The 27,670-nt window shown below is 31.6% G+C and overlaps 1 protein-coding gene and 1 long non-coding RNA gene across 2 annotated transcripts in view; one reads left to right on the forward strand and one right to left on the reverse strand.

Annotated features, from left to right (window-relative positions):
• Window positions 1-16,079, reverse strand: part of LOC142334321 (uncharacterized) — a 33,509-nt gene extending 17,430 nt beyond the window's left edge. The window contains exons 1-2 of the long non-coding RNA XR_012758821.1: window positions 15,995-16,079; window positions 1,906-2,099 (exon numbers count right to left, since the gene is read on the reverse strand). This is a non-coding gene — a long non-coding RNA (uncharacterized LOC142334321). The remainder of the gene's footprint in view (window positions 1-1,905; window positions 2,100-15,994) is intronic.
• The window catches only part of Alg11 (ALG11 alpha-1,2-mannosyltransferase), a 33,387-nt gene continuing 17,187 nt past the window's right edge, over window positions 11,471-27,670 (forward strand). Inside the window, exons 1-4 of the mRNA XM_075382262.1 lie at window positions 11,471-11,618; window positions 18,328-18,548; window positions 19,499-19,686; window positions 25,480-26,138. Coding sequence (XP_075238377.1) covers window positions 18,331-18,548; window positions 19,499-19,686; window positions 25,480-26,138 — 1,065 coding nt within the window. The 5' untranslated portion in view covers window positions 11,471-11,618; window positions 18,328-18,330. The remainder of the gene's footprint in view (window positions 11,619-18,327; window positions 18,549-19,498; window positions 19,687-25,479; window positions 26,139-27,670) is intronic.

Consider the following 27,670-nt stretch of genomic DNA (forward strand, 5'->3'; position numbering starts at 1 on the left):
ATATAACACTGCTAACTGGTGGCAGGAATTTATAAAAAGAGTATACCAACTGAAATATTCTCAGATAAAATTTTGAAGGAGGAAAAAGAAATATATGTAACATAAGAGGAAACTATTTTGAGATCAGAGTTTGATAAAGATCTAGTAGAACAATAAAATTAGATGATATGCCAATTTATTATCTTTTTCAGAAAATGCAGACATAAATAGATGGTATTGATTAGTATGTAGGGTTTAAGATACCAAAAAGGATCTATAAATTTAAAAAAGAATAAAAATGTAACTGTTAACGATACCAAAAAAAACATGAACATGTGATAATTACAGCACTGTCAAACTTCTTATACAGGTGATTCAAAGAAACGGGAAATTTTGAAAGTTGTGTTGTTAGCCTTGGGAAATTGGTACCACTTGATAAGTGGCGCCAGCCTCTCTAACCTAACCTGCCATTTAGTTGTCATGGATCCTTGGAGGGTTGCGCAACGTGCATTTGCTATCAAAGCGTTTTACAAAAGCAATGACAGTGTGGAGGGAGCGCGTAGAGAACTTCACCGTCATTTTAATCTGGGACGGCACGACCGTGTTCCATCAGCACATGCAATTAAAACATGGATATCTGATTTTGAGAAACTGGTTTGGCAATGAAAAAGAAACCTCCAGGCCATGAGCGAACCATCCGTACACCACAGAATGTTCAAGCTTTACAAGATGCTGTCACAGGAAGTCCACATCGGTCAATCCGTCGTCTCTCAGCATCTTTACAATTGCATACTTCAAGTGTTTGAAGAATGTTAGTGAAGGACTTGCAATTCCATCCATACAAGTTGCAGATCGTCCAGGAACTGAAACCGAACGATGCAGTTGTGCGAGCACAATTCTGTAATGTAATGCTTTAGAAGATAAATGATAACGAAGAGTTTGTTCACGAACTGTGGATGTCAGACGAAGCGCATTTCCACCTCAGTGGATTTGTTAAGCAAAATTTCAGATACTGGGCACAAGAAAATCCTACGCAGCTACACCAGCGTGCGTTGCACAGCCAGAAAGTGACCGTGTGGTGTTCTATGTCATCTTACGGTGTAATAAGCCCTTATTTTTTTGAGGATGACAATGGTCTTGCGATTACAGTGATGTCGGCTCGTTACGTAGCCATGCTTGAAACCTTTGTTGTGGAACAACAAAAGAGATTTCCACCGATTCTTAACACAGCCTGGTTTCAACAAGAGCAACGTCACATTCTGCACGAATATTGATGGCAGCTGTACGCCGATTGTTTGGACAACGTGTCATTTTACGAAATGGTGACATTAGATAGCCTCCCAGATCGCCTGATCTCTCAGCTTGCGATTACTTTTTGTGGGGTCACCTTAAAAGCAAAGTGTTCCACATTAGACCTGCTACAACAGAAGAACTGAAGGCGAGAAGCAATTGCGGAAATTCCAGTTGAGATGTTACGTCAAACCATGAACAATTTAACGAAGAGACTTCGTGAGTGTTTACGTAGAAGAGGAGGTCACCTGCAAGATGTCATCTTTAAAAGATAAACTAAAATGGCAAATTTGTACAATTACATGAAATAAAATTCATTTTCTAAAAAAAATGTTCATTAACGTTATTTAATTTTTTTAATTTCCCGTTTCTTTGAATCATCCTGTACATCAGAAACACTCGCTAGGATTATTTACGGAGTAACATGTGTAGGTTGCGCCGTTCTCAGCCGACCACGCTTCGACCTGCACCGATGATGTGCCATGAACGAAACACAAAAAAAAAATGAAAAATGAAAATTATTACTTTATCTTTTTTAAATGAACTGAAATACAATGCTAAGAAATTTAAATGTTTGAACAAAGAAATTTTATTGACATAATGTATCTTAAAATTAATTTTTATATTAGGATTCACCCTTTGATGCCGACCGGATGCTCGCTACATCATAAAAAGAAAGTCACTTCATACACATTTGACTCTTCACTACGTTATTCGTCTTCTGCCATTCACAGCATACCTGGACGCCGCCGATCTTAATGTCTTCATCCTGCTTCTTCCAAGTCCAGAGTGAGAGTGCCAGTGCTCTTCCCACACACTTACTAGCCGGCCTGGAGAAAAAAGATAATTTTACCTTCCCCTTCCAACAATGTTTCCTATGTTACAGATCGCATGTGCGAGAACTTCAACATCTTAACAATAATACACATCTACTTAATACTAGTAAAAAAAACATTACTCATATTAAATCTAATACAATGTCATACAATTAAATATAAGTTACAATGTCAAAAAAAATGTTACTTATATTAAATCTAATACAATTAAATGCAAGTTACAATGTCAGCTTTATTTTTTATTCATGAGGTTTGACACGCCTCAAGGTTTAGTTTTAGAATCTAGAATCCCTGTTGCCCTTCCACCTCTATATAGAAACAACATAGGAATTTAAAGACTTTGTGAACAGAGTAACTATCGCAGCCGAAATAATTATGTTAAGATTTGCCAATGACAGTGTTATTTTGGCAGAAACCAAAAATGAGGTTAAAAAAATTGTGAAAAGCAATTTCTTTACTTGTAAATCAGAGATTTACAAGTAAATCAGTTTGTAAATTTAACTTGCTTTACAGTTTGTAATGCTACCTTCGGCTAAAAAGAGGGTAATGAAATGTGGTAGAGAAGTTACGAAGGAAGTAAATACTACAATTAAAAAAAAAAATATTGTACAAATTATAGAATTTTTCTATTAAGAGAATAAAATTACAAACTATGGACAAAACTAGGTAAAGATCAAAAGCATCTGGCATAAGCAAGATGTGGTTTTATGTAGAAAAGATCCATTAACATCTAGACAACGTCTAAAAAAATTATATCTGTAAACTGTTAGTGCTAATGTAGCAATAATGAAACCTGAACAGTAGGAAAAAATAGCCTTAGAAATGAGGACTTGGAAATGGAAGATGTAGAGAAGTAGACGGATATTTAAAAACTAGCTAGATATAAATCCACTACTAATACACCAACTAGCTGTGCTCAAGCTTAATATTGGAAGCAACAAGGAAAATAGATAGATTTATTGATAATTTGTAATTAAGTAGCAACAAAATTGGGTTGAGGAATTTTTTTCATACTTGTAGTTGTAATTTTTGTTTAAGAATGTAATTTTCTTTTTAACATTTCTCAATAATTTCTTTTTATAGTATTTCTCAATAATTTTATCCCAGGGTAAGGCAAAAATAGCCTTAGAAATGAGGACTTGCAGGAAGATGTAGAGAAGTAGACGGATATTTAAAAACTAGCTAGATATAAATCCACTACTAATACACCAACTAGCTGTGCTCAAGCTTAATATTGGAAGCAACAAGGAAAATAGATAGATTTATTGATAATTTGTAATTAAGTAGCAACAAAATTGGGTTGAGGAATTTTTTTCATACTTGTAGTTGTAATTTTTGTTTAAGAATGTAATTTTCTTTTTAACATTTCTCAATAATTTCTTTTTATAGTATTTCTCAATAATTTTTTTATAATTTCCTTAACATAAATTTGCCAAAACTGTAAAAATGAAATATTTTCTCAAGAACATTTGGTGTTTTCCCAATAATTTGCTCTGGTGTAGTAGACTATATATATATATATTTTTTTAAATTCATATAATTCATTAACGTATTGACCATTGTTAATAATATTTATTTATTTTTTGTCTTCAGTCATTTGACTGGTTTGATGCAGCTCTTCACTATTCTCTATCTAGTGCTAGTCGTTTCATTTCGGTATATACCCTACATCCTACATCCCCAACAATTTGTTTTACATACTCCAAATGTTGCCTGCCTGCACAATTTTTTCATTCTACGAGGATTATTTTTTCAAGGTCCGATCGGTTGCGAAATAAAAACCCGCGCAAAAATCAGATGAACCTTTGCGCATATGTGTTGCGCAGTGTCTCTAGTATGGCCTTCAATCACACCGCGCCACTTCATTAGGTTCTGAACATGCAGCTAGCACGTAAACATATCTACAACAATAGCATCTCCCGCCAAGTGTGAATTGCGTGCGGTTATTCAATTTCTTAAGGCTGAGGGGTGTAATGCAACTGAAATTCATCGACGAATAAGTAATGTGTATAGTGAAACTTCAATGAGTGACAGCAAAGTGCGACAATGGTGCAGGAACTTTAAATAAAGCAGGATGTACAGATGTTCATGATGCAGGCGGTGAGGGAAGGAAGCGAATGTCAACCGATGATCTCGTTGAGTGAGTGGATGAGACAATTCGAGAAAATTGTTGGTTTACAATTTCTGTATTGAGTGATTCGTTTCCTGAAATTTCAAGTTCAGCTCTCTACACCATTGTGAATGAGAGACTTCAGTACCACGAGATGGGTTCCCAAGATGCTGTCCAACCATCACAAAATGAGAATTGACACCTCCCTAATGTTTCTCCAGCTCTACCACACGAAGGAGAAGATTTTTTGAACAAAATTGTCTCAGGGGACGAGACATGGGTCCATTTCGAAACTGAAGAAACAAAAGAACAATCCAAACAGTGGATGCATTCTCATTCTCCCAGTAAACCAAAGAAGTTCAAGTAAACCTTCCCCAATATAAAGTGTATGGCTACTGTGTTCTGGGACCGGAATGAAGTTCTCTTGGTGGAATTCATGGAACGTAGCACGACCATCACTGCAGCCTCATACTGCGTGACCCTTCTAGACTGCGAACATCTATGAAGGACAATTCGGAATAAGCAGAGAGGAATGTTGTCATCAGGCATTGTCTTCCTCCATGACAATGCACAATGCAGCTGTAACAAAGAAGCTCCTGCAGCATTTTCATTGGGAAGTGTTTGATCAACCACCATACAGCCCAGTCTTGGCTCCATCCGATTTTCACCTCATTGCTCCCATGAAACGCTGGCTAGGAGGACAACATTTTGGCACAGACCAGCCAAAAGAGGATCGAGCTGCAGACCATCATAGAAACATGGCTGAAAACACAGGCAGCTCCATTCTATGACAAGGGTATTGGAAAGTTGGTACCACGCTATGAAAAATGTCTAAATCGAAGTGGCGACTATGTAGAGAAATAGCGTAACTATGTAAGTACTTGTTACAAATAAAAAAAATTTTTATTTTCACTGGTTTTAATTTCATGACCAATCAGACCTTGAAAAAAAAAATTAAACCTCCAATATTAAAGCGACTATTCCAGGATACCTTAATATGTGGCCTATAAGTCTGTCTCTTCTTTTAACTACATTTTTCCAAATGCTTCTTTCTTCATCTATTTGCCGCAACACCTCTTCATTTGTCACTTTATCCACCCATCTGATTTTTAACATTCTCCTACAGCACCACATTTCAAAAGCTTCTAATCTTTTCTTCTCATGTACTTCAAATCCAAGTTTCACATTCATTTAAAGCTACGCTTCAAACATATACTTTCAAAAATCTTTTACTTACATTTAAATTAATTTTTGATGTAAACAAATTATATTTCTGACTGAGGGCATGATTCGCCTGTGCAATTCGCATTTTATATCGCTCCTGCTTCGTCCATCTTTAGTAATTCTACTTCCCAAATAATAAAATTCTTCTACCTCCATAATCTTTTCTCTTCCTAATTTCACATTCAGTGGTCCATATTTGTTATTTCTACTACATTTCATTACTTTCATTTTGTTCTTGTTTATTTTCATGCGGTAGTTCTTGTATAGGACTTCATCCATGCTGTTCATTGTTCCTTCTAAATCCTTTTTACTCTCAGCTAGAATTACTATATCATCAGCAAATCATAGCATCTTTATCTTTTCACTTTGTACTGTTACTCCGGATCTAAATTGTTCTTTAACATCATTTACTGCTAATTCTATGTAAAGATTAAAAAGTAACGGGAATAGGGAACATCCTTGTCAGACTCTCTTTCTTATGTTCTTCAATTATTACTGTTGCTGTATGGTTCCTGTAAATGTTAGCAATTGTTCTTCTATCTCTGTATTTGAACCCTAATTTTTTTAAATGTTGAACATTTTATTCCAGTCTACGTTGTCAAATTCCTTTTCTAGGTCTATAAATGTCAAGTATGTTGGTTTGTTTTTCTTTAATCTTCCTTCTACTATTAATCCGAGTGCTAAAATTGCTTCCCTTGTCCCTATACTTTTCCTGAAGCCAAATTGGTCTTCTCTTAACACTTCTTCCACTCTCCTTTCAATTCTTCTGTACAGAATTCTAGTTAAGATTTTTGATGCATGACTAGTTAAACTAGTTGTTCTGTATTCTTCTCATTTATCTGCTCCTGCTTTCTTTGGTATCATGACTATTACACTTTTTTTGAAGTCTGACGGAACTTCCCCTTTTTCATAAATATTACACACCAGTTTGTATAATCTATCAATCGCTTCCTCACCTGCACTGCGCAGTAATTCTACAGGTATTCCGTCTATTCCAGGAGCCTTTCTGCCATTTAAATCTTTTAATGCTCTCTTAAATTCAGATCTCAGTATTGTTTCTCCCATTTCATCCTCTTGTTCCTCTATAACACCATTTTCTAATTCATTTCCTCCGTATAACTCTCCAATATATTCCACCACCTGTCGACTTTGCCTTTCATATTATATATCAGTGTACCATCTTTGTTTAACACATGATTAGATTCTAATTTATGTACCCCAAAATTTTCCTTAACTTTCCTGTAAGCACTTTCCACTTCTGAACATCTTTCTTTAATTCACTCTTCTTTCTTTTAAAATGTAATATTATACTAAATATAAACTTCAAAACGTATTAATTAATAAAGTTATTGCATTAGTTTATAAACTATATAAAATAAGTAGTGTAACTTATTTAACTTACCTATTTTAACTTATTTAAGATGCGGGATCTTGTGAAAATTAATTATTGGATTTAACATGGTAAGTATAAGTTATCTAATTAATGTGTTTTTGTTGGTTTATATTTTATATAATATTAAATATCTATATATATATTCATTCAGTAGTGCCATAATACAAAAAAAAATAATAATTTTACATATTTTATTGAAAATATGATTTAATTAATAGGTTATATTTTAATTAATGTCTTCTTAAACCTTCTTGCTAAACTAGTTCAGAATATGATTACCACATATTATTTTTATTCACTGTTAACATTAGAGTATACTTTATTTTTTAAACATAAAATTAAATATATTAGAAAAATATTACATATACATATATAAGTACAAACAAATTTTCAATGTGATAAACCATCAGATTTTAAAACTTTTCAGATGTTTTTTATGAATTCAATTTTTTTCCTTCCTGGTAACTGTATGTTACAGTACACATAATAAATGATTGCAGTAAAGAATATAAGAATGTATGGGCTTATAATTTAGAGTAAACATCACAAGCAGACTTTATTGAATAAGTTAAACCTAAATTTTCAGATTCTGTGCTTTTTTTTACTACACAATTCTGATATAAGCATTCTAATAATGTTATGTATTAAAAATAAAATTGAAATTACTACAGTATAAATTAGCATGAAGAAATCAGAACTACAGTTTGTGATTCTACCACCAAATAAGAAAATAGTATATACTAAATGTTACATCACTAATTTCTTTTATAATTAAAAAAAATGTAAATCAATGCCACAGGCACTTATACTATTCACAGGATGGTAGAAGTGCATTCGTATAAAGTGAAAGATTTTTTTTTGAAGAAAACAAAAATGTCTTACATGTATTTTAGAGTGTGAGTTTCATAATGGGAGGGTTACTAACAAAAAATAAATGCATGATGTAACAAAATAGACCCCTTAGAAAAACTAGGAATATATTATTGTTTTTAAATTGTGATATACCAACAAAAAATATATTTCAAGCTTCTGTAATAAACATAACCACTGGTAAGAGCAATAGTGGATGTTGATTAATGTCCTGAGCATAGAACTTTGAGTAAAGTCTAAACTTATCACATTAAAACAAAAATTAATTAGAGAGAAGCAGAATTTTAATATTAGAAATTAATTTTGCTGACTCCCAGAGTAGCTAATTTATGTGAAATGAGTAAATCTTTGACTAAAAAAATTCTTGTAAATTATTCCCAGACCACTAAATATCTTCATCTTACTTTGCAATAGCTAGTTTAGGTGTAGCACTTAACATCATGCATAAAAACTATGAAACTAATGTTCACCACTCCACTTTTATTAATTTAGATAAAAAAGTATCTGTTGTACCACGACCTCACTGAAATGTAATGACATTTAGCAAATTATATTCATATAATTTGAATTATTCAATATTCTTTACAGATTTAAAATAGACATAACACAAAAAAATGCACATTCCAAGAACAGATAATCAATCCAAATTTTGAAGTGAAAAAAGTTAAAGCTAATACAAAATATACCATTCATCCAATCTGTAAAAAGTCAAAAACAAGGAAGTAAAACTATAAAAGTGTGTGGTATTGTTTATTTCTCATAAATACCAGTAATTCTATCCATACAAGTAGGCTAGTTTTATTATTTGTTAATAATGTTCGACGGTGTTAAGCAATTCTCCGACTGACCAATCTGTTTTTTTAGTATAATATAAAGGAAGAAATACTATTTTAGTGAGTTATAGGTTGTTTTTCAAAATTAACATAATGCTTACACTTAGAGTATTCATTTAACAGGATTGCAAAGATCACAAATACCCTTACAAACTAAACTTCCAAGAAAAGGACTAAATATTGCTTATCTCAAAATTTTAAGGCTTTGTATGATCACAGTTTTTTAACTGGTTGTAAAGATATGCACATCGTAAATGAGAAACATCTAAGATTGAGAAATTGGTTGTTCAAAGGCAAGATTTATTACATTAACAGTTTCTGATATCCAGTATTTGGATAGGGTAAGAAAATAGTGTTATGTAATAAGATATGATGTCACTGAAAATATAATAAAAAAAAACAAGAAAATGTGATCAAAGATCATTTGTATGATGCAGGAAAGAAAATTTATTTGTAGAGTTTGACCAACTTGTTTTTGGGATATAATTCAGTGTACATAATCATTTTTTTTTTCATCTTTTATGACGGAATTATATTTTAAAAAACTGATAAAAAATTTTATAATTAAAAAAAACAAGAAAATGTGAAGATTTTTAACATCAGAAAGGGCACAATCAGAACATATGAAAAATACTGGGAGGATCACAAGGCCTGAACAGTTCCCTCTAAGACTTGCATAATGGCCTACCTAAAGTGATTCTATGCCGGCAACATCCCCGCACTGCCCGTTTTTTTATAAACAAATTTGAAATGTGTGCTGCAATCGAAAACCCAGCCAGTTGTGAGGTGCGGTCTGTGATTCGTTTTTTGTGGGTAAAAAACTTAACACCAATAGAAATTCATCGGTAACTGTGTGAAGTGTACGGGAACAACGTAATGAGTGAAAGTTCTGTCAGGAAGTGGTGCATTCAGTTTAAAAGTGGCCGAACAAACGTTCACGATAATGAGAAGAGTGCACGTCCGAGCATTGTGACTGACGATCTGGTCTCCAAAGTTGATGAAAAGATTGAAGATATTGAACCCTGTTGACCATAATTAGAAAGGGAAGACCTATAATCTAATTATGTGATTTTCCATTGAAATTACAAATCGCGGCATTAACAAAAGTTTTGCAAATTTTTTGTGCTTCAGCTCTTACAGTTTTGTTTCAATGCACACTGAAGGAGAAAATATCAATAAATTCATTTTTTAAACAATAATAATTCATTCCAATTATTTGCAGATGATGTAAACAAATAATTCCAGTTTGGGATGACTCACATTCTTATAATAGTTGATGGGTGTCTGTGTATCGTCTGCCTCTCGATGCAACAAGGAAACTAAAGAGAGTCGGCATGTAAATAAATAATTTAATATTAAAAATACTTTTTGTAAAATTTGAAAAAAAATTTAAACAAACTCATGTACTGCTGTTCTTTCCAAATTCTTTATTAAACATACCTTTTTCTACATAAACTTTCTTGAAATCAGTTGTACTATTAACATTAAAAAATTGTGCTGTGGTTATGTAAAATAGATATTATGTCCTTTTAAAACAACATAAATTACTTCAATTTCATATATAGTATCATATATATATATATATATATTTTTTTTTTTTTAATGGTATTTATAACACAATCATTAGAGTTGGGAAATCAATAAGAAAATATTCAGATCTCAAAGAACTTAAAACTTTTATACCTTAATTAAGTTACTTTTACTAAAGACGGAGAAATTAGGACAAAATCTTTCGCTAACCGACACTCGCTAACGAAGCGTTTTCTCACTATGTTTATATGAACTTTATTTATTTTCATCAGTTGAATATGTCGTTAAAGTTTATTATATTATTCGTGAATCATTCTGTATAAGTTCCAAACATAAGTAGACCGATTATAAATTTCGCTTATAAAAATCCGTTAAACCTATACGTTAGTGCCGCAATAGTAAGTGTTAGGTTATTTTAAGAATTTGAATTGATAAAGCTGCAAGACCAACTTAAAATCGCTAAAATCACTTTCAGTCAAATTAATCCTTCGCTATAGCTAGGATTAGGTTATTAAGAGAGGTTGATATTATACTCTGACAACTCTGGATAAGATGAGAATTCCTTTTGAAGAAGTAACCTGAGCTCAGTTGTCATGAGTTTACAGAGGAAAAGCAATTTATTGCAGTATAGATTTAAGCTGATTTTAATGCTAATTCAATATTTAGTAATCTGTTGTTCTTATCTTAGATGGTGTATACCCCATTCGCCAGAGGATCTGTGAGCTGTTTGAGCAATCATGACGTGCAGAAACTTTGGAACATCTGTTTGGTTAAGTTTGTCTAGTTTTGCTATCTCTATGGGTTAATTCCTTTTTAATTATTCTCCCTTCTCCTAGTGGTTTCGGGTAAATACTTGAAGTATTTGGTACTATAGATTCACTGCATACTTATTAACAGTGCGTTTTGATAAGAGCGATTCTACTTGTGAGCCTACCCTGAGTTTCTATTTTTTTATCCGATATCTTTGCATATAACGCTGGGAAGCTTCTTGTCAATTAAATCGTCATAATATAACCTGATTATTGATGTTCAGTTACAATTATCACTGTATAAAGTAGTACCTTATTTATTACTGAAAAATATTAATTTTTGATACTTAATCTAAACCACTCTTAGAGTAAATAGTCTGATTACTAGTGTTGCTTGCTGGTGCTTAAATAATTTAATTGTGATGTTTATTAGAACATTCAGGCAAGTGTGAGGTAGTTGACGCTCATAAATTAGCAGTGAAATATGTTGTTTTTACTCTCTAGACTAGGTTCTTGCGTACGAACTATGTTACTTAATATTATATTTAATCTCTCTGCTTTTAATTATTATCAGCGAATTGTCCCATTATTCTGAACTATTTGAAGTCAATAATTTCGGTAAAATTTCCTAGAAATAGTGTATGTTTAGCTAGGAATCGTTCTTTTAAAGTACAAGAGATTTTAAGCGAAGTGTTATTTATTATTTGTTAAGTTGGTATGTTCTATCATCGGTATTTACTGACAGAGTTGTGTGATAATGTGGTTTTTAACATAAAGTGACGTGACTTGTTTTGTATTAATCTAGTAAGTATTTATTATTTGTTAAATCCTTATTTATGTAAAATGAATTCTTTTGTTTCAATACTTATGTTATTTACCATGATGTAGTCCGTTAATCGAAGCTGTTGCTGCTAATGAGCTGTTTAAATTAAAGAATAAACATTCATTCGGCAATTCAATGTTTCCCGATTTTAAATCTATTACTGATATTCTATAAAAGGAAATGTGGGATATGAATTTCCACGTTTTGCCAATCAATGAAGTGATTTCTTTGATTATTATCATTTCTACAACCAAAAATGTTTTTTACATGATTTAAGGTATTTTATATTGCAATGAGCAACTTTTAGTTCTGATATTTTTCAGATAATCATTCATTTTTGATAGTGTATCAAAATTTACACGATTCATTGCGTGATTAATTTTATGGTCCAAACTGATCAAGATATTGTATTATTTTGTTTTTAGTTCTTTTGGAAAAGTCTTGTTTCAGTTATTCTATAAAAAAGTAGAAATATATTGATTCGGATTTATTATCATGTGAACTGTACAATTTTTCTACATAATATATCTATGAGGTTCTGTTATTTTATCTTTACAATTCACTCTACATAATGGTTTTCTCTTCTTTTACATATTTTTTAGGCCTGTGATTTTATATTATTCAGAAGTAATCAGTCAGAAACTTTTCCAATAATGAAGAAATTGGAAGCAAGATTGTATTTTATAATGATATAACCTTGAGTGCATTCCCTTTTAAATTCAAATTTAAATTTGAGGTGCAAGGCAACCTTGCACCTCATGGGTGCAATAACCAAGGTGCATAAACCTTGCTGACAGCAATATACATTGACAGCAATATATATTGCTGTCAATGTTAAATTAGGATATACAATTCATATTTTTGCTTTTGCCCTTATTTTATTATAAATATTTAAGATGACACATCAAATAGAAATTAATAAACTAATTTGAATATTATTGAAATTTTATCACATCACAGTCTGAGAATTATTTTTTTAATTTGTTAATATATTCAGTGTTAACAGAAAGTAATTTTTTTTCAAAAAAGTGCTAAAGTTTCATTTTTGATGTATGATATATGTTAAACATAATAATTGTAATACATGTAAGCTTAATTGTATACTTTATGCTGTAGCGAACTGTGAGATGAAAATGTCTTAAGATAATTTTATTTGATGGGAACGCAATGTTTAAGAGAGATAATAAGAAAAAAGCAACTAAAGCCACGAGCCAGTAATTCAGAAATGCTTTATCAGTACAGTTCATCCCAAAGTGGAATGTTTTTAATCTCTGCAACAGTTTGTGGAGAAAAAACTTTCTGGAAGCATTTTAGAAATAGTGTAATGTAAATAGGTCATAAAAAATTGTTTGATGTAATCTGGCTGTCAAAGTCCCACAATATAATGAAATAATAAATCTAAAAATATAAAGAGATAAAATGATAAATTTTTTTAGGATTATGTTTTTAGAAATATATTTAATGTTAGTTTAGAGATATTTATTTATTTTAGTGAATACGCAATGCATAGAAATAATAGAGGGAGTATGTAAAGAAATATACATTCTAACATGTGAATTAATAAGCAAGCCGGATATATACAAACATTTTTTAATTTTTAAAACACTAGCAAATAGGAAAGCATGTTTAATTTTAAGTTTTCTTATTATTAAAACATGGCAAAGATTCATTTAAATCGTCTTGAATCCTCTTTATAATTTTGGATGTTACCAATTGAAACATTAATTTATTTTTTGAAACGCTTGAAATGGTTGTAGTAATGACATTTCTGATAAAGAGCCAATTTCAAAAATGTCCAGTTTCCTTTATAATCAGCAGGAAGTTCATTTATCATTTATACAGCCAGCATATCAGTGGTACCAATCTGCTTTTATGGAAAATTACTGGCTGCAGGGTGCTTAGTTATTACATTGGTAATAAGAGGACCTCAGCGTTCACAAATTGAAACTGGGGTATTCAGAAAAAAATTCTGTAATTTAATACTCTAAGGATATTTTTAATGAAAATCTATCGCTGCCAGTTGGAACAAATACTTGTGAAATCAAGAATATATTTACTAATTCTTGCAGGATTTAATTTCTCAGTCATCCAGAGCAACACTTGTTTATATAAAAAAATGTTTCCTTTTATCAGTGGATGATTGAAATGAATATGAGCAAACACTGATTGTGCCATAAAAAGTTTCAAACGAATTAAACGTTTTGTCTGGTTTGTTGTTAGCTGCATTATTTCTTGAAAATATGAGAGAGTCCAAGTGAACAAAATATTTGCTATCTTAATAATTTTGACAGATTGATTGTTGGGTTCATTTACATTCAGGTAAGTCTGACATTGTTCTTTGAGTGGCACTAAAAACTTCAAAAACTGTTTAGTATATTTTACAATTTTATTCATTACTTCGTTACCAACTCTACCAGAAAGAAAGTGATCCTAAAATTTTGTTGCTTACCCTGAACATCAGGCAAAAGATGCTAATATCCATGATAAATTACAGGACAGTTTGGTGTGCTTAAAGAAGGATTCAGACAATTTTTTAACAGTTTGACATAAACTATCTTTAATGCTTGCAGAGAGAATATAATTTACATATCTAATCATAATGGACTGTACTTTGATATTTTCTATGAACTGTACATATTACCAAGATAAATGATATATGGATTGAACTTCTTTTGATAAAGAAGACAAAATGGAGTGTCAGCTAGTAAAAGAATAACAACTGACAGCCTCACTGTCTTCATGGTTATTTTCATTGGATTGCAATAACCGTATCTACAGTTACGGAGCTGATTCTTATGCACAATTTATTTTTGAAAACAGCCTGTCTGTCAGGACAAATGATTCTGGGCGCTTTTCTACTGCATAAACAAGACTTCTGTAATCTTCAAGAAAATTTTTAACACAGATTCAGAGTAGCTTGCAGAATTCATGACTTTAAAAATGCTTTTGGTTTATAAAAATAATCTTCAAACTCTTTGGATGACTGCAAAAATAACCCGTACTTTCTTCCTGTACAGAATTCGTTCATAGTTTCATCAGTGAGGGTGTGACCTTTCTAGATTAGATCAGGTGCAGAAGAATATTTCACAGCTAGTTCACGTCTGTGCATCAAGTTCTAGGAACAGATGTATTTTCTAAAACAAGTTCATCTTTCATGTGTTTATCCACACAAAAGTAGAATATACTGCCCTTCTAATGCCATACCAATTAAATTAGTTCTTAAAAATGATGAATCAGAACCAAATTTTTTAAATGTATTTAAAATAATTTTCATCAATCCTTTTCCAGTGTACTCTTGAAGAAAGTTGTGCTCAAGAAAAATACAGTTGAACAAATGTTCTGATGAAATGTCAAAAACTGGAACCTCATGCCAAAAATATGGCTAGACCTGTGATTGTTATTTTGTCTGTAAAAAAGAAATACCAACAGGAACATACCATTGATGTACCTACATTTATGTATTGAAGGTATCATTGATGTAGACTGTAATTTCCTTTCTAAAAACAGATTAGACATTTGGTAGAAACAACCTGCAAAATTCATTTGAATGATTTGAGAATCCCACAGAACTTCCAGTACTACGTAGTTCAGTAATTGTAGATTCATATGACTTGTACTTTGTGTTTAATTTGTAAGTTAAATATGCAGCACTTGCACAATTAGGTGCATTCTCTTTTCCTTCTCTACATAATACGCATCACCTAACTTTTTTTCAAATCTTTTATCGCTTTATTATAACCCATCTTATTGCAAATAAGAAGATGTCTTTTTAGATAATATTTTAAATGTCAAAAAGAATCGGGCGTTGCAGAATCACTAAAACAATCGCTTTCATTATAGTCATAAAGGAAAAATTGTTCCACATGTTGAACACAAAATCCCAAAGTCTGACCTGACAAAGTGGTGACTTCAAGGATATTTTCAATAGAATGTGCAGATGTAATGAGATAAAGCTTCTCTTCTGATGTTACTTCAACAGGATATTCAGGTGGTCTAATGATCGATTTAGATACTCATTACTGCCTTCAGTGGTATCCACGACATTTGTTATCTTCAGTTTCTCAATAGACTCCAAAGCATTATAGGTATGAAAGTGAAAAAAAAACCATCAGGCTGACAAGGCATTTTGTATTAAAATTTCAAAGATAATAACATGTTTTTCTAAGTATTCAGCAGTCCAGTCAAACAGTTTCTCACCAAAAAAGTTGGGAAAATTGTTGAAATAACTGCTAAGATTATACTATATTATTACACTAGAAATTATATAGACTCAAGTTTGAGAGATTTGATGCTGATAAATGCAATATATTTTAATGGAATAAATGTTAAATAAATAAAATTTACATCTAAAACTTACCAATTAGTAATAAGTCGGAAATGAGCCGGGTATGACACAAACGCAAGCTTCTTTGTGGTAAAAAGGAAATGCGAGCAGTTTAAATCCAAATGTTAATTATGTAACCATCATTTCCATAACAGTTTTGCTATTTTTGGGCATTTTTGTCATAAGAAATACATAATAATTTTAAAAAAAAATATTTTAATGAATTTGCTTTGGTTATTAATTTCCCATGATGTAATCACTTTAAAAATGAATTAAACACTTAAGAAAAATAAATAATTTTTTTAACGAAAAATGCTATTTTTGACGTAATTACTCATTTCTAGTAACAATTCTTTAAATGATAATTATATATAAAATAAAAAAACTACGTACTGATAGTAGAAGAAAAGAAAAAAAATATTAAGAACATTTTTATATTCACTTCCAATTAACGAAGTTCCAGGTTCACATTACGTTATAATCATACATCGCACATTAAACAGAAAATTGTAAAACTTTTTGTATACTAGGTGTGTTCAAAAAGTAACGAGAATTTTTGTTTTTTTGGTAAGAATTTTATCTATTCGTCTACATTAATGTTACTCCCTTCAGAATAGTCCCCATTAGATATTATATACTTATCCTAGCGCTTTTTCAATCCCCGAAACACTTCTGGAACTCGATTTTTGGAATAATGTTTAGCTCTTTCAGCGTTTCGCTCGTTTAATCTCATCTATGCTTGTAAAACGACGGCCCTTAAAGGTTTTCTTTATTTTTGGGAAAGAAAAGTCACACGGGGCCATGTCTGGCGAATATGGCGGCTGGGATATCATTATCGTGGTGCAAAAGACGAATTGTTTCGCCACTAATCCGGGCGTTTTTTCGGATTACTTCACGCAAACGACGTTTAACTTGTAGGTAATACTCCTTATTGATGGTTTGACCTTGTGGCAAGAACTCATGATGCACTGTGGTGTTAAAACCGAAGAACACTGTGAGCATAACCTTCACATTCAACCGTACTTGTCGATCTTTTTTCGGTCTTGATGATCCAGAATGCCTCCACTGGGACGATTAAGCCTTAGTTTCGACATCATATCCGTAAACCCATGTTTCATCACCAGTTGTGACACGTTTGAGTAGTTCTGCATCGTTGTTGACTTCATTTAGCGATTCCTGAGCAACTTTCATTCGCCGCTGTTTTTGTTCGAAATTCAACAATTTTGGAACAAATCTTGCTGTCACACGTTTCATACTCAAATCATACGAAAAAATTTCATGGCATGAGTCAGTTGACATCCCAACATCATCAACGACTTCTCTGATTGTGAATTGGCGATCATTCATAATCATTTATTTCACTTTTTCCACCTTTTCATCGGTTGATGTGCTTGGACGTCCGCGGCGCTCGTCATCTTCACGACCTTCTTGGAAACGCTTATACCACTCGTAAACCCTTGCTTTACTCATAGCACACTCACCAAAAACAATATTTAACATTTCCTGAAACACTGTTACACTTTATTCAATTCTTATAGTAAAATTTAATACAAATTTTCCGATCCATTATTTATACAAGTAAAAAAATCGCCGATCGTACCAAAACACGTGTTATCCTTTTGACAGCTGACAACAGACTAAACATCGAATATGGGTAAAAATGAACAGATACTTTTCAGACATGTTTACCAATATAACAACGAAAAAATCTGGAGAATCGGACTAATACAACCCGCAAAATTTCAGAATTCTTGTTACTTTTTGAACACACTTCATATTTAGCAGCAGTAGGAAACACATTGTATAAATGTAGTTTTTAGGCTTTGCATTATTCACATTATTATATTAGCTTGGTTATACTTAATGCAATACCTGCATGAAATTGTTATATGGCTTATTTATTTTACTAATATATACATTAAATATTATCTGATTAATAAAAAACCAAATTTGTGTAGTAAAGCCACAAGAAAATTGTATATATTCTGTTACGTACATAATTCATGTACGTAACAGATATTATTTGGGCAGTTGATATGCATATGTATTGTCCGTGTTGTGTGAGATTTTAGTAAGATACACAGTGACTTGTTTCTTTGTGTGCCTACTCTTCTGAGACTTCTCTCATATCAATTTTTAGTTAAAATTGACTTAACAGTTTTCAAGCAATAGAATTAAGGAAAGTTCACTAATGATTAAATAGTATTCCTTAAACTTAATACTAGGAAACATTTGAAAGTGGGTAGATAATTGGCAATCCTTCAAACTTACTTTAAAGTTGCAAAATAATTACTCAATCAGGTCGAAATATTTTCTTTCTATAGTAAATTTTATATTATATATGATGATTTTTATTCTTTTTACAGGTCATGCTGGTTGAATTAATATACATTTTACTGTTTATTATAATTTTAGCAGTAGTTGCTTTATTTGCATTGATAACTTGGGCACGACATCATTGTCAATATCGACGACAACTTACCAGGAAATGGGTTGGACCCAGCATCGGGTTCTTTCATCCTTACTGCAATACTGGTGGCGGTGGTGAAAGAGTATTGTGGTGTGCTATCAAAGCACTTCAGAATAGGTGAGTTACTACATTGCAGTGAATTATTTTAATTCAGAGTATGTAGGGCTCAAACCAATCTTAATAGTATAACAGAGTATGGTGATTTCTATCAATACTGTTTTTATAGAATTGATAAACCAGCTGAATAATGTAGTAGTGAAGTATTCACATGAACAAGCAGGGAAAAGAGAAATATATACTTTTATCAGAAAATGCAGTTTTTTAAAAATAAAAATAAAAATTTTTCTTAAGGAAGAAATAAAAGCACAGTCTCTTTGGTTTCTTTGTTGTTTAAGATATTTTAGAAAATTGTACCCTAGTAAAGTAAATTGGAAAAATATTATGTCATTGTGTATCAAAGCCCTGATTACATTTTCTTTTTTTGTGAAAGTATTCTGATTGATGGACGTACAAAAACTATTATTATCATTATTAATAATGATTGAATATAAAAAATGCTTTACTAAAATGATTCAAGATTTTATTTACTTCATATTTTATGTGTTGAAATTTTACTCCTGAAATGCAACCTAAGAGAATAATCATAAATATAAATACAGTGACAAAGAATGGCAAAGGCCCAATTGATATTTCAACAAATGCTATGTCGAAGGTTGTTGCAAATCTTTTATTATTGTTATTTTTATGATATAATGAAAATATATATTTGTTTCATATATATGAAGTTAATTAAAAGGTAGAAACAAAAATAATAGGTTACATAAACTTGTTAATAAATTTTGCTACCATTGATCATTTTTATCAAACAAATTGAATTATTCACATAATTTTGGTTTGAATTGGATTATTTCTGATGTACTTTGTAGTTTATATTAATCTATTTTCTGTTTTAAATACTATTCTTCTATCTGATTTACTTTAATTTTTGTCTTTTATTGATAATAATTTTATTAATTTAATAATTTTATCAGTAGTATTTTTTCTTAGCTGTACTTTTCTTGTTTCAGGTTTAAAGATTTAAAAGTGGTTGTTTATACAGGTGATATAGATGCATCTCCTACTGAAATAATGCACAAAGTTGAAAATCATCTTAATATAATATTACCTCGTACTGTAGACTTCATCTATCTTCATAAGAGAGGATGGGTTGAAGCTGAACGATATCCATATTTTACATTACTGCTGCAAAGTCTTGGTGAGAATATCTACTTAGAAAACTACTGTGATATATATTTCTCTAATGTATATAAATATATTGATTTTGACAGGATGATTTTACATTAAAATTGGAATTTCTGTATGCCTTTTAATGATGAAAAAGAGCTAATTTTTCACATGTCTAGCTCTTGGCATCTAAACCTGATTTAGTAGTCCTGATACCGTCAGTTGGTTATACCGTCATGAAATAATACCGTTGTTATACCGTTGTTGTGAAATAACAACCATGACTACAATTCCTGGTCTCAGGCCTCAGAAACGTAACTTGTTTCCTGATATGATGAAAGTTTTGTAAGATATATAACAGCAGCTTAGTGTCGTGAATGAATATAGTAATAGCACAACTTTCAGTATAATTATTATTTAACACGGTCTATTAGTTTTAATTTATACTTTTTGCTTATTTCTAAGTATACAGGTTGAAATGTCTATAACTTTCAAACTATCACTCGTAATAGTTTTTTTTAAAAAATGTTATGTTACCTCTTTCCCTCTTTAAAAGTATACTCTACTGATACACAACTATATAAGCAGGATATCTGCTCTGTTTAACATGTTCAGCGCCAAGGACGCATATGTGGTACCTGCCATCCAGTCATCCCACCGCCTGGCAACACCACATGTGTGTCTGGTGTGTTAATATTATTTTTCCACACTGTCCTGCTTCACTGGCGCCTCAGTCATTCTGTTTCTTTCTTAGAGGTGTGTTGTATGAAATGTAAATTTATTTAGTTCGTACGTGGTTTCATTTTTTTTTATTACTGTATGCACTATGTCCAACAATGTAATTGCTGGTCCATTCTGACCAAAAAGGCAACATTTAAACGCTAAACAAATTTTCTCAGTCTTAGAATTGAAATGAATTTTAGCTAATGAAAGCACTGATGAAGACGTTGACATTGATAGTGACACTGACTATTGTTTTCATGATGATAGTGGTGACAAATTTTCTTGTGATAGTGATTGTGAAAATGTAATAAGAATTACTGACACCAAAATTCTGTGTGATAATACTATTGACAGTGCTGGGGAAAAACAAGAAATTATTTGTACCAATGATAATCTGATTACAAACGACGAACCAGACAACAGAATTAACCTGACCAACAACACAGGTAACTTGACAGTAAATCCTACATGAGCTCCAGTTACTCCAGCTAATATTACATGGATGTCCCAGCTACCAGGTTTGAAAAATATCCCATTTACTGGTTCCTACACCAAATGAAGGTAAGCCTATCGATTTTTTCCTAATAGCTGAGATGAGTTCTCACTTCTTTTGGTAGAAATAATTTAAAAACATAAATTATTTCTCCTGTCACAAATTTCACTATGAAAATCGCTAGAAAAGGATGAGTGCCAAATATTTTTAGGACTTGTTCTGCACATGGAAAACATTAAGTTAAATAGATTGAAAGATTACTGGTTGACACATCGCTTATATAAAATACCTTGTTTTCACAAATTTATGGGAAGAAATAGATTTATGATAATTTTGAGGTGTCTTCATTTTACTCAAAATTAACCAGAAAAATAACTTGTAATGACCGTTTGAACAAAAGTAGACCCTTACTAGAGTTGTTCAATAAAAAAATGAATAACTTGTACTACCCGAATAAAGAACGTTGCATTGATGACTCAATGATTTTGTGGCATGGTCATTTGATATTTTGGCAATATATCAAAAATAAAAACACAAATACAGCATAAAGTTGTATCTGCTTACTGAACCTGACAGAACAATTTTAAAAGTAAATGTGTACACCGGTTTTTTGGATGATATGGGCGGTAACATGGGTTTGCTGCTAATGTTGTACTGCACTTGATGGAAGGAGAATTGAATCAGGTTATTAGCTATGTAAGGATAATTTTTATAATTCCTATCATTTATCTAAAAAGTTATTAGAACTTGACGTATACATAACCAGTACTCTGCGTAATAACAGAAAAGACAATCCTAAACATGTTTCTAAAGCAAAATTGAGAACTGGTCAATCTGTTTGCCAATATTCAGAAGGAATAGGAATTGGAAAGTGGCGAGGTAAAAGAGCAGTAATGTTTATAATTACTGAACATGAAAATGAGCATGTGGAAGTATTCAACAGGAGGGGGCAGACTAAAGAAAAGCCAAAGCCTATTGCTGAGTATAATAACTATATGTTCAGTATTGATCAACAAGACCAAATGCTCTCTTATTACCCAATAGCTAGAAAAACCATTTGTTGGTGCAAGAAGCTTGCATTTCATATTACTGAAATGATGCTATTCAATGCATACAAACTTTATTGTAAAACAATGAAAACAAAAATACCTTTTCATGATTTTAGATTAGTCATGATAGAAGAATTTTTACTACAAAATGCTTCACAGGAAGATAAACAACCAGGTCCATCAGTAGTGGGAAATCATTTTATGGGTAAATGTGAAGTTAGTGAGAACAGTTGCTCTCTACAAAAAAAATGTCATCTTTGTGCTCAACATAATAAAAGAAAGGATACAATGTACTACTGTAAGACGTTTCCTGATACTCCTGGATTGTGTTTTGACTGCTTTGAACTTTATTATACATAAATAATATATTTGATAGTAAATACTGTATTTTCTTATTGATGTTTTGTTTGAAAAAGTAGCTGTATTTTTAGTTTTGATTTTCAAGCAGTATAAATAATTTTTATAAATTGACTTGCTGAATATAAAGTGTAAAAAACATTGTATATATTGGTTTAAATTTTCTTGTTTTAAATATTAGTAAACATTGGAATTATTTCTGTTATGATAGAGACGTTCAAGTGATTTGGATACATTTTAATATGATTGTATTTATACTCTGTAATTCTTTGATATGTATTTTGATTTCATTTTAAGCCATTGACTTGATTTTTATTTGTAGTTATATTATTGTTGTCATATGTTTATGTGTAATTCATTTCATTAAAATGTTTCTTGTTATTTGTAAATCAATGTTGTTCATACTTATCATTCGTTGTTTATTATTTAGTTTAAGAATGAACTATAGAGCTGTTTTTTGATAAAATTGTTTTTCTTTGACATAAAATGTTCTTTTGCTTTGTTGCGTCCATTGAACATTAACTGCAACATAATTAGAGCAGTATTGTAACAAAAAAATAATTTTGTATAAGTGATTGCTACTGATAATAGCTGCCTGCGATGTATGTGCTCATTGGCGCTTCAGTATTGCATTTCATTTACCAGACTACTGGGGCCACATATGCATCATTTTCTGTTTATCTCTAAAATAACTTTTTTTTTATTCTAATGTTGTCTATAGTATAAAAAATACCACTTTAATGCCAATAAATCTAAACAAGCAAAAAAATTTATGAGTTTTTGGAGTGGTCAGGTCATTTCGAGGCAGCAATGAACGTGTTAATAACAAAAAATGCTAAACTTGAGTACCCATAAATCACTAGTTGAATTTCACTGGAGGGTGGAATCAGCGGGTGTTTTATGGTCTATAATTGATGGATAAGATTGAAAACAATAATTGTTACAGACATACGAAACTACGAATGTTACAGGAATATACAGGTTCAAAGAAACGGGAAAGTTTGAAAGTTATGTTGGTAGCCGTGGGCGATTCGTACCACTTGATAAGTGGCGCCAGCCTCTCTAACCTAATCTGCCATTTAGTTATCATGGATCCTTGGAGTGGTGTGCAATGTGCATTTGCTATCAAAGCGTTTTACAATAACAATGACAGTGTGGATGGAGCGAATAGAGAATTTCACCCTCATTTTAATCTGGGACGGCACAACCGTGTTCCATCAGCATATGCAGTTAAAACATGGATATCTAATTTTGAGGAAACTGGTTCGGCAATGAAAAAGAAACCTCCAGGCCGTGAGCAAACCGTCCGTACACCACAAAATGTTCAAGCTTTACAAGATGCTGTCACACGAAGTCCACATCGATCAATCCGTTGTCTCTCAGCATCTTTACAATTGCATAGTTCAAGTGTTTGAAGAATGTTAGTGAAGGACTTGCAATTCCATCCATACAAGTTGCAGATCATCCAGGAACTGAACCCGAACGATGCAGTTGTGCGAGCACAATTCGGTAATGTAATGCTTCAGAAGATAAATGATAACGAAGAGTTTGTTCACGAACTGTGGATGTCAGACGAAGCGCCATCTCAGTGGATTTGTTAACAAGTAAAATTTCAGATACTGGGCACAAGAAAATCCTACGCAGCTACACCAGCGTCCGTTGCACAGCCAGAAAGTGACTGTATGATGTGCAATTACAGTGACGTCGGCTCGTTATGTAGCCATGCTTGAAACCTTTGTTGTGGAACAACAAAAGAGATTTCCACCAATTCTTAACACAGCCCGGTTTCAACGTCACGTACTGCATGAATATCGATGGCAGCTGTATGCTGATCGTTTGGTCGTGTCATTTCACAAAATGGTGACATTAGATGGCCTCCCAGATCGCCTGATCTCTCAGCTTGCGATTACTTTTTGTAGGGTCATCTTAAAAGCAAAGTGTTCCACAGTAGACCTGCTACAACGGAAGAACTGAAGGCAAAGATCCGAGAAGCAATTGCAGAAATTCCAGTTGAGATGGTACGTCAAACCATGAACAATTTAACGAAGAGACTTCGTGAGTGTTTACATAGAAGAGGAGATCACCTGCAACATGTCATCTTTAAAAAATAAACTAAAATGGCAACATTTGTACAATTACATGAAATAAAATTCATTTTCTAAAAAAAATTTTCATTAACGTTATTTAATTTTTTAAATTTCCCGTTTCTTTGAATCACTTGTATAAAATGACTAGAGAAGTGAAAGATTATTAGATGTGATTTTGGAAGAGAAAAAAGGAGATTGTGATTTTATGGACGTGATTGTTGCTTTTTTATGATAAATGTTTTTCTCTTAAATTTATTTGTAAAAAAAAAAATTATCTTACTAAAATTAAATTATACAATGTTATTAAAAAATACAATGGCTGGGTTTTTAATGTTAAAAATACTGGCCAAGAACATGATTAATTATTGTACCTGAATAAGCATTATTAACACCAAATAAAAATACATTACTAATGTGGTAATATAATAAATTCAAAGCAGCATGATCTTTGATTAAGTTTGATCTTTGGTGTGGTCTTGATGATATGATCTTTGATTATTTAGTAAAGATTACTATGAAGTAGAGTTGATTTTTTTTAACTGCATGACTCATAATTTTAATTGTAATTATTTGTATTGAAATTTGTCTTTATTTATATGTGAAGTTTGACATTTTATCACGTCAACTGACGAATATGATAATTATTAGTTAAAGAATTGTGGGATGATTGTTTAACATGATTCATTATCCAATGTGTATTTTAAGATTTACCAGTACTACTTAAGTATAAAAAAATAATTAACTTTATCTCAAGAAAGACCACAACCCACACCTTGTGGTCTTTTTATAGTTTTCATTGAGGTAATATTTTAATTTAAAAAAAAAAAAAATCTGCTAATTCAGTGTATGTAATCTGTAAAGATGTTTTATTCTATAAATGCATTAACATTTCTTTTGATTTTGATTTTTTTTTGTAACTACTTATGTCCTTTTTTTATTGAATTAGTTTTTTAATGAGCAGAGCAGTATTTACTTTGAAAGTTGTCACAGGCCACAGATTCACTCTGTTTACTGTTGAGAGATTTGCTCTTTGTTGTTCGTTAATGTTCTTAGATTATTATTTTAGATATTCATTTTTATTCTGTAGTGATGCTTAATTAAACTTTACGTTGCAGGTTCAGTGATATTAGGAGTAGAAGCTATGTCATCGTTTCTTCCAGATGTTTATATTGATACAATGGGCTATGCATTTACTTTGCCCTTATTTAAATATATTGGAGGATGCAATGTGTCATGTTATGTACATTATCCCACTATTACACGCGATATGCTTAGAAGAGTGGCTACACGAGTTGCAGCCCATAATAATAGTGCAGCAGTTGCTCGAAGCCCAATACTATCTTTTACTAAAGTCATTTATTATCGTATATTTGCATGGCTTTATAGCATTGCTGGAAGGTTTGCCGACATAGTTCTTGTTAATTCTTCGTGGACAGAAGATCATATTAATAGCTTGTGGGATCGTCCTTTGACAACACATAGAGTTTATCCTCCTTGTGACACTGTAGTTTTTAGAGAGTTGGTGAGAAGTTGTGATGATAATCCTGACTCACAGATACGAATAGTCTCTGTTGGTCAGTTTCGACCTGAAAAAGATCATCCTCTTCAGTTAAAAGCAATGTATCAATTGAGGCAGATTTTACCAGATGATATTTGGGAAAGAACGAGATTAGTATTTGTTGGATCTTGCCGTCATGTGGACGATGAAAGGAGAGTTAAAGATATGAAAGACCTTTGTAAACACCTTTCATTGGAAAATAATGTGGAGTTTAAGGTAAGCATGTTTAGATTCTTTATGTAATATATTTATTTGATTCGATCTTATCATCTCTGAACTTTTACAGGAATCTTTTGTGTGATAAAACTCTGTGCTGAGGAAGCCTTAAGGATTTTTTGCTGATTAGCTCCTAAAAGTAGTCGCTACTGTATGCTAAGTTGCTATTTACTGTGTATCTAGTGAAAAGCAGGCCAAAAAAGTTTTATTTTAAACACTGATCAAGGTTTTTTTTATCTTTATCATAAAAATATTTTTGATAAACTGCATTAGATATCATGAAAACCACTATACATCAAAAGAAGGGTTAAGCATGTCTTACAAAAACTGTTTTTAATAGTCAGGTCCTTTTATTATCTACGGATTCTATTTATGTGGTTTTCTTATTAGTTCATACTGTACCAGTTTTAAACAGACAGTTAAAGAGACAAATTATTGTTTACAAATCGTACAAACAGTTTGGGTAATTGCTGAAGTTAGTGAATTATTCACAGTTGTTTGAATGTAGTGAAATGAGATTTATTCAGATTATGTTCTATTTCTCTTCAAAATCTTTTAAAATTAATTGAAAAGATGCTAAAATAAATCTTTATATGTTATGTTCTTTGGGATTATTATGTTTAGAAGTTAAAAAGTTTTAAAACATTTTTAAATGTAACATAATTTTAGAAGTAACATCATTTTTAAGTTTTATTTTATTTTTTTTTTAATTGTTAAGCCAAATAACACCAAACAACTACTTTATAATTTTGGGATCACAAATCGTGAAACCTTCTTAAAAGAAGTTAATTCTTAATTTCTTTGGATTCTCTCTTAGATTTTCTACAGAGAATCCATAGAAAAATGTTGAATACATGTTAATTGAATTTAAAAAGGGATTATTTTTTTTTATAAGTTTTTAAATTAAGAACTGCCAAAAATGTATGTATACATTCATAATAATATATTACTAACATTCTTGAAGATACAGGGTGTCCCATATAAAACGCAACCCAACCTTATATTGGTAGGTATTGAAACAATAAAAAGGCATGTGTAAATGTAAATGTAATTTTTATTATTACCATCCATTACTTTACATTTAGAGTAAATGTTGGAAGTGGCCGCCATCTTCTTGAATACAAGCTTCAATTCTTTTTACAGCGTTTCTTGCAACTTTTTTCAAAGTTTGTGGCTGGATATTTAATACAGCTTGTTCAATATTGACTTTCAATTGTTGAATTGTTCGTGGTTTGTTGCTGTAGGCTTTTTCTTTGAGGTAACCCCATAGAAAAAAATCCGCCGCAGTCAAATCTGGAGATCTTGGTGGCCACAAGCCTCGACCGATAACACGATTACCAAAGAATTCCTCAACGAAATCAGAAGTTGAACCTGCGTAGTGCGATGTCTCACCGTCATGTTGTAGCCAGCAATGGCTGTCGTCCTCTTCCAAGAGTGCAACGAACTGAAATAAAATATTCTGATATCGTTCTGCATTAATGGTGTACTCGAAAAAAAATAGGATTATTTTCTTCCGCGATATCCCGCACCAC

This window comes from Lycorma delicatula, chromosome 1 (genome assembly GCF_047948215.1).
Source record: "Lycorma delicatula isolate Av1 chromosome 1, ASM4794821v1, whole genome shotgun sequence".
Classification (NCBI taxonomy): domain Eukaryota; kingdom Metazoa; phylum Arthropoda; class Insecta; order Hemiptera; family Fulgoridae; genus Lycorma; species Lycorma delicatula.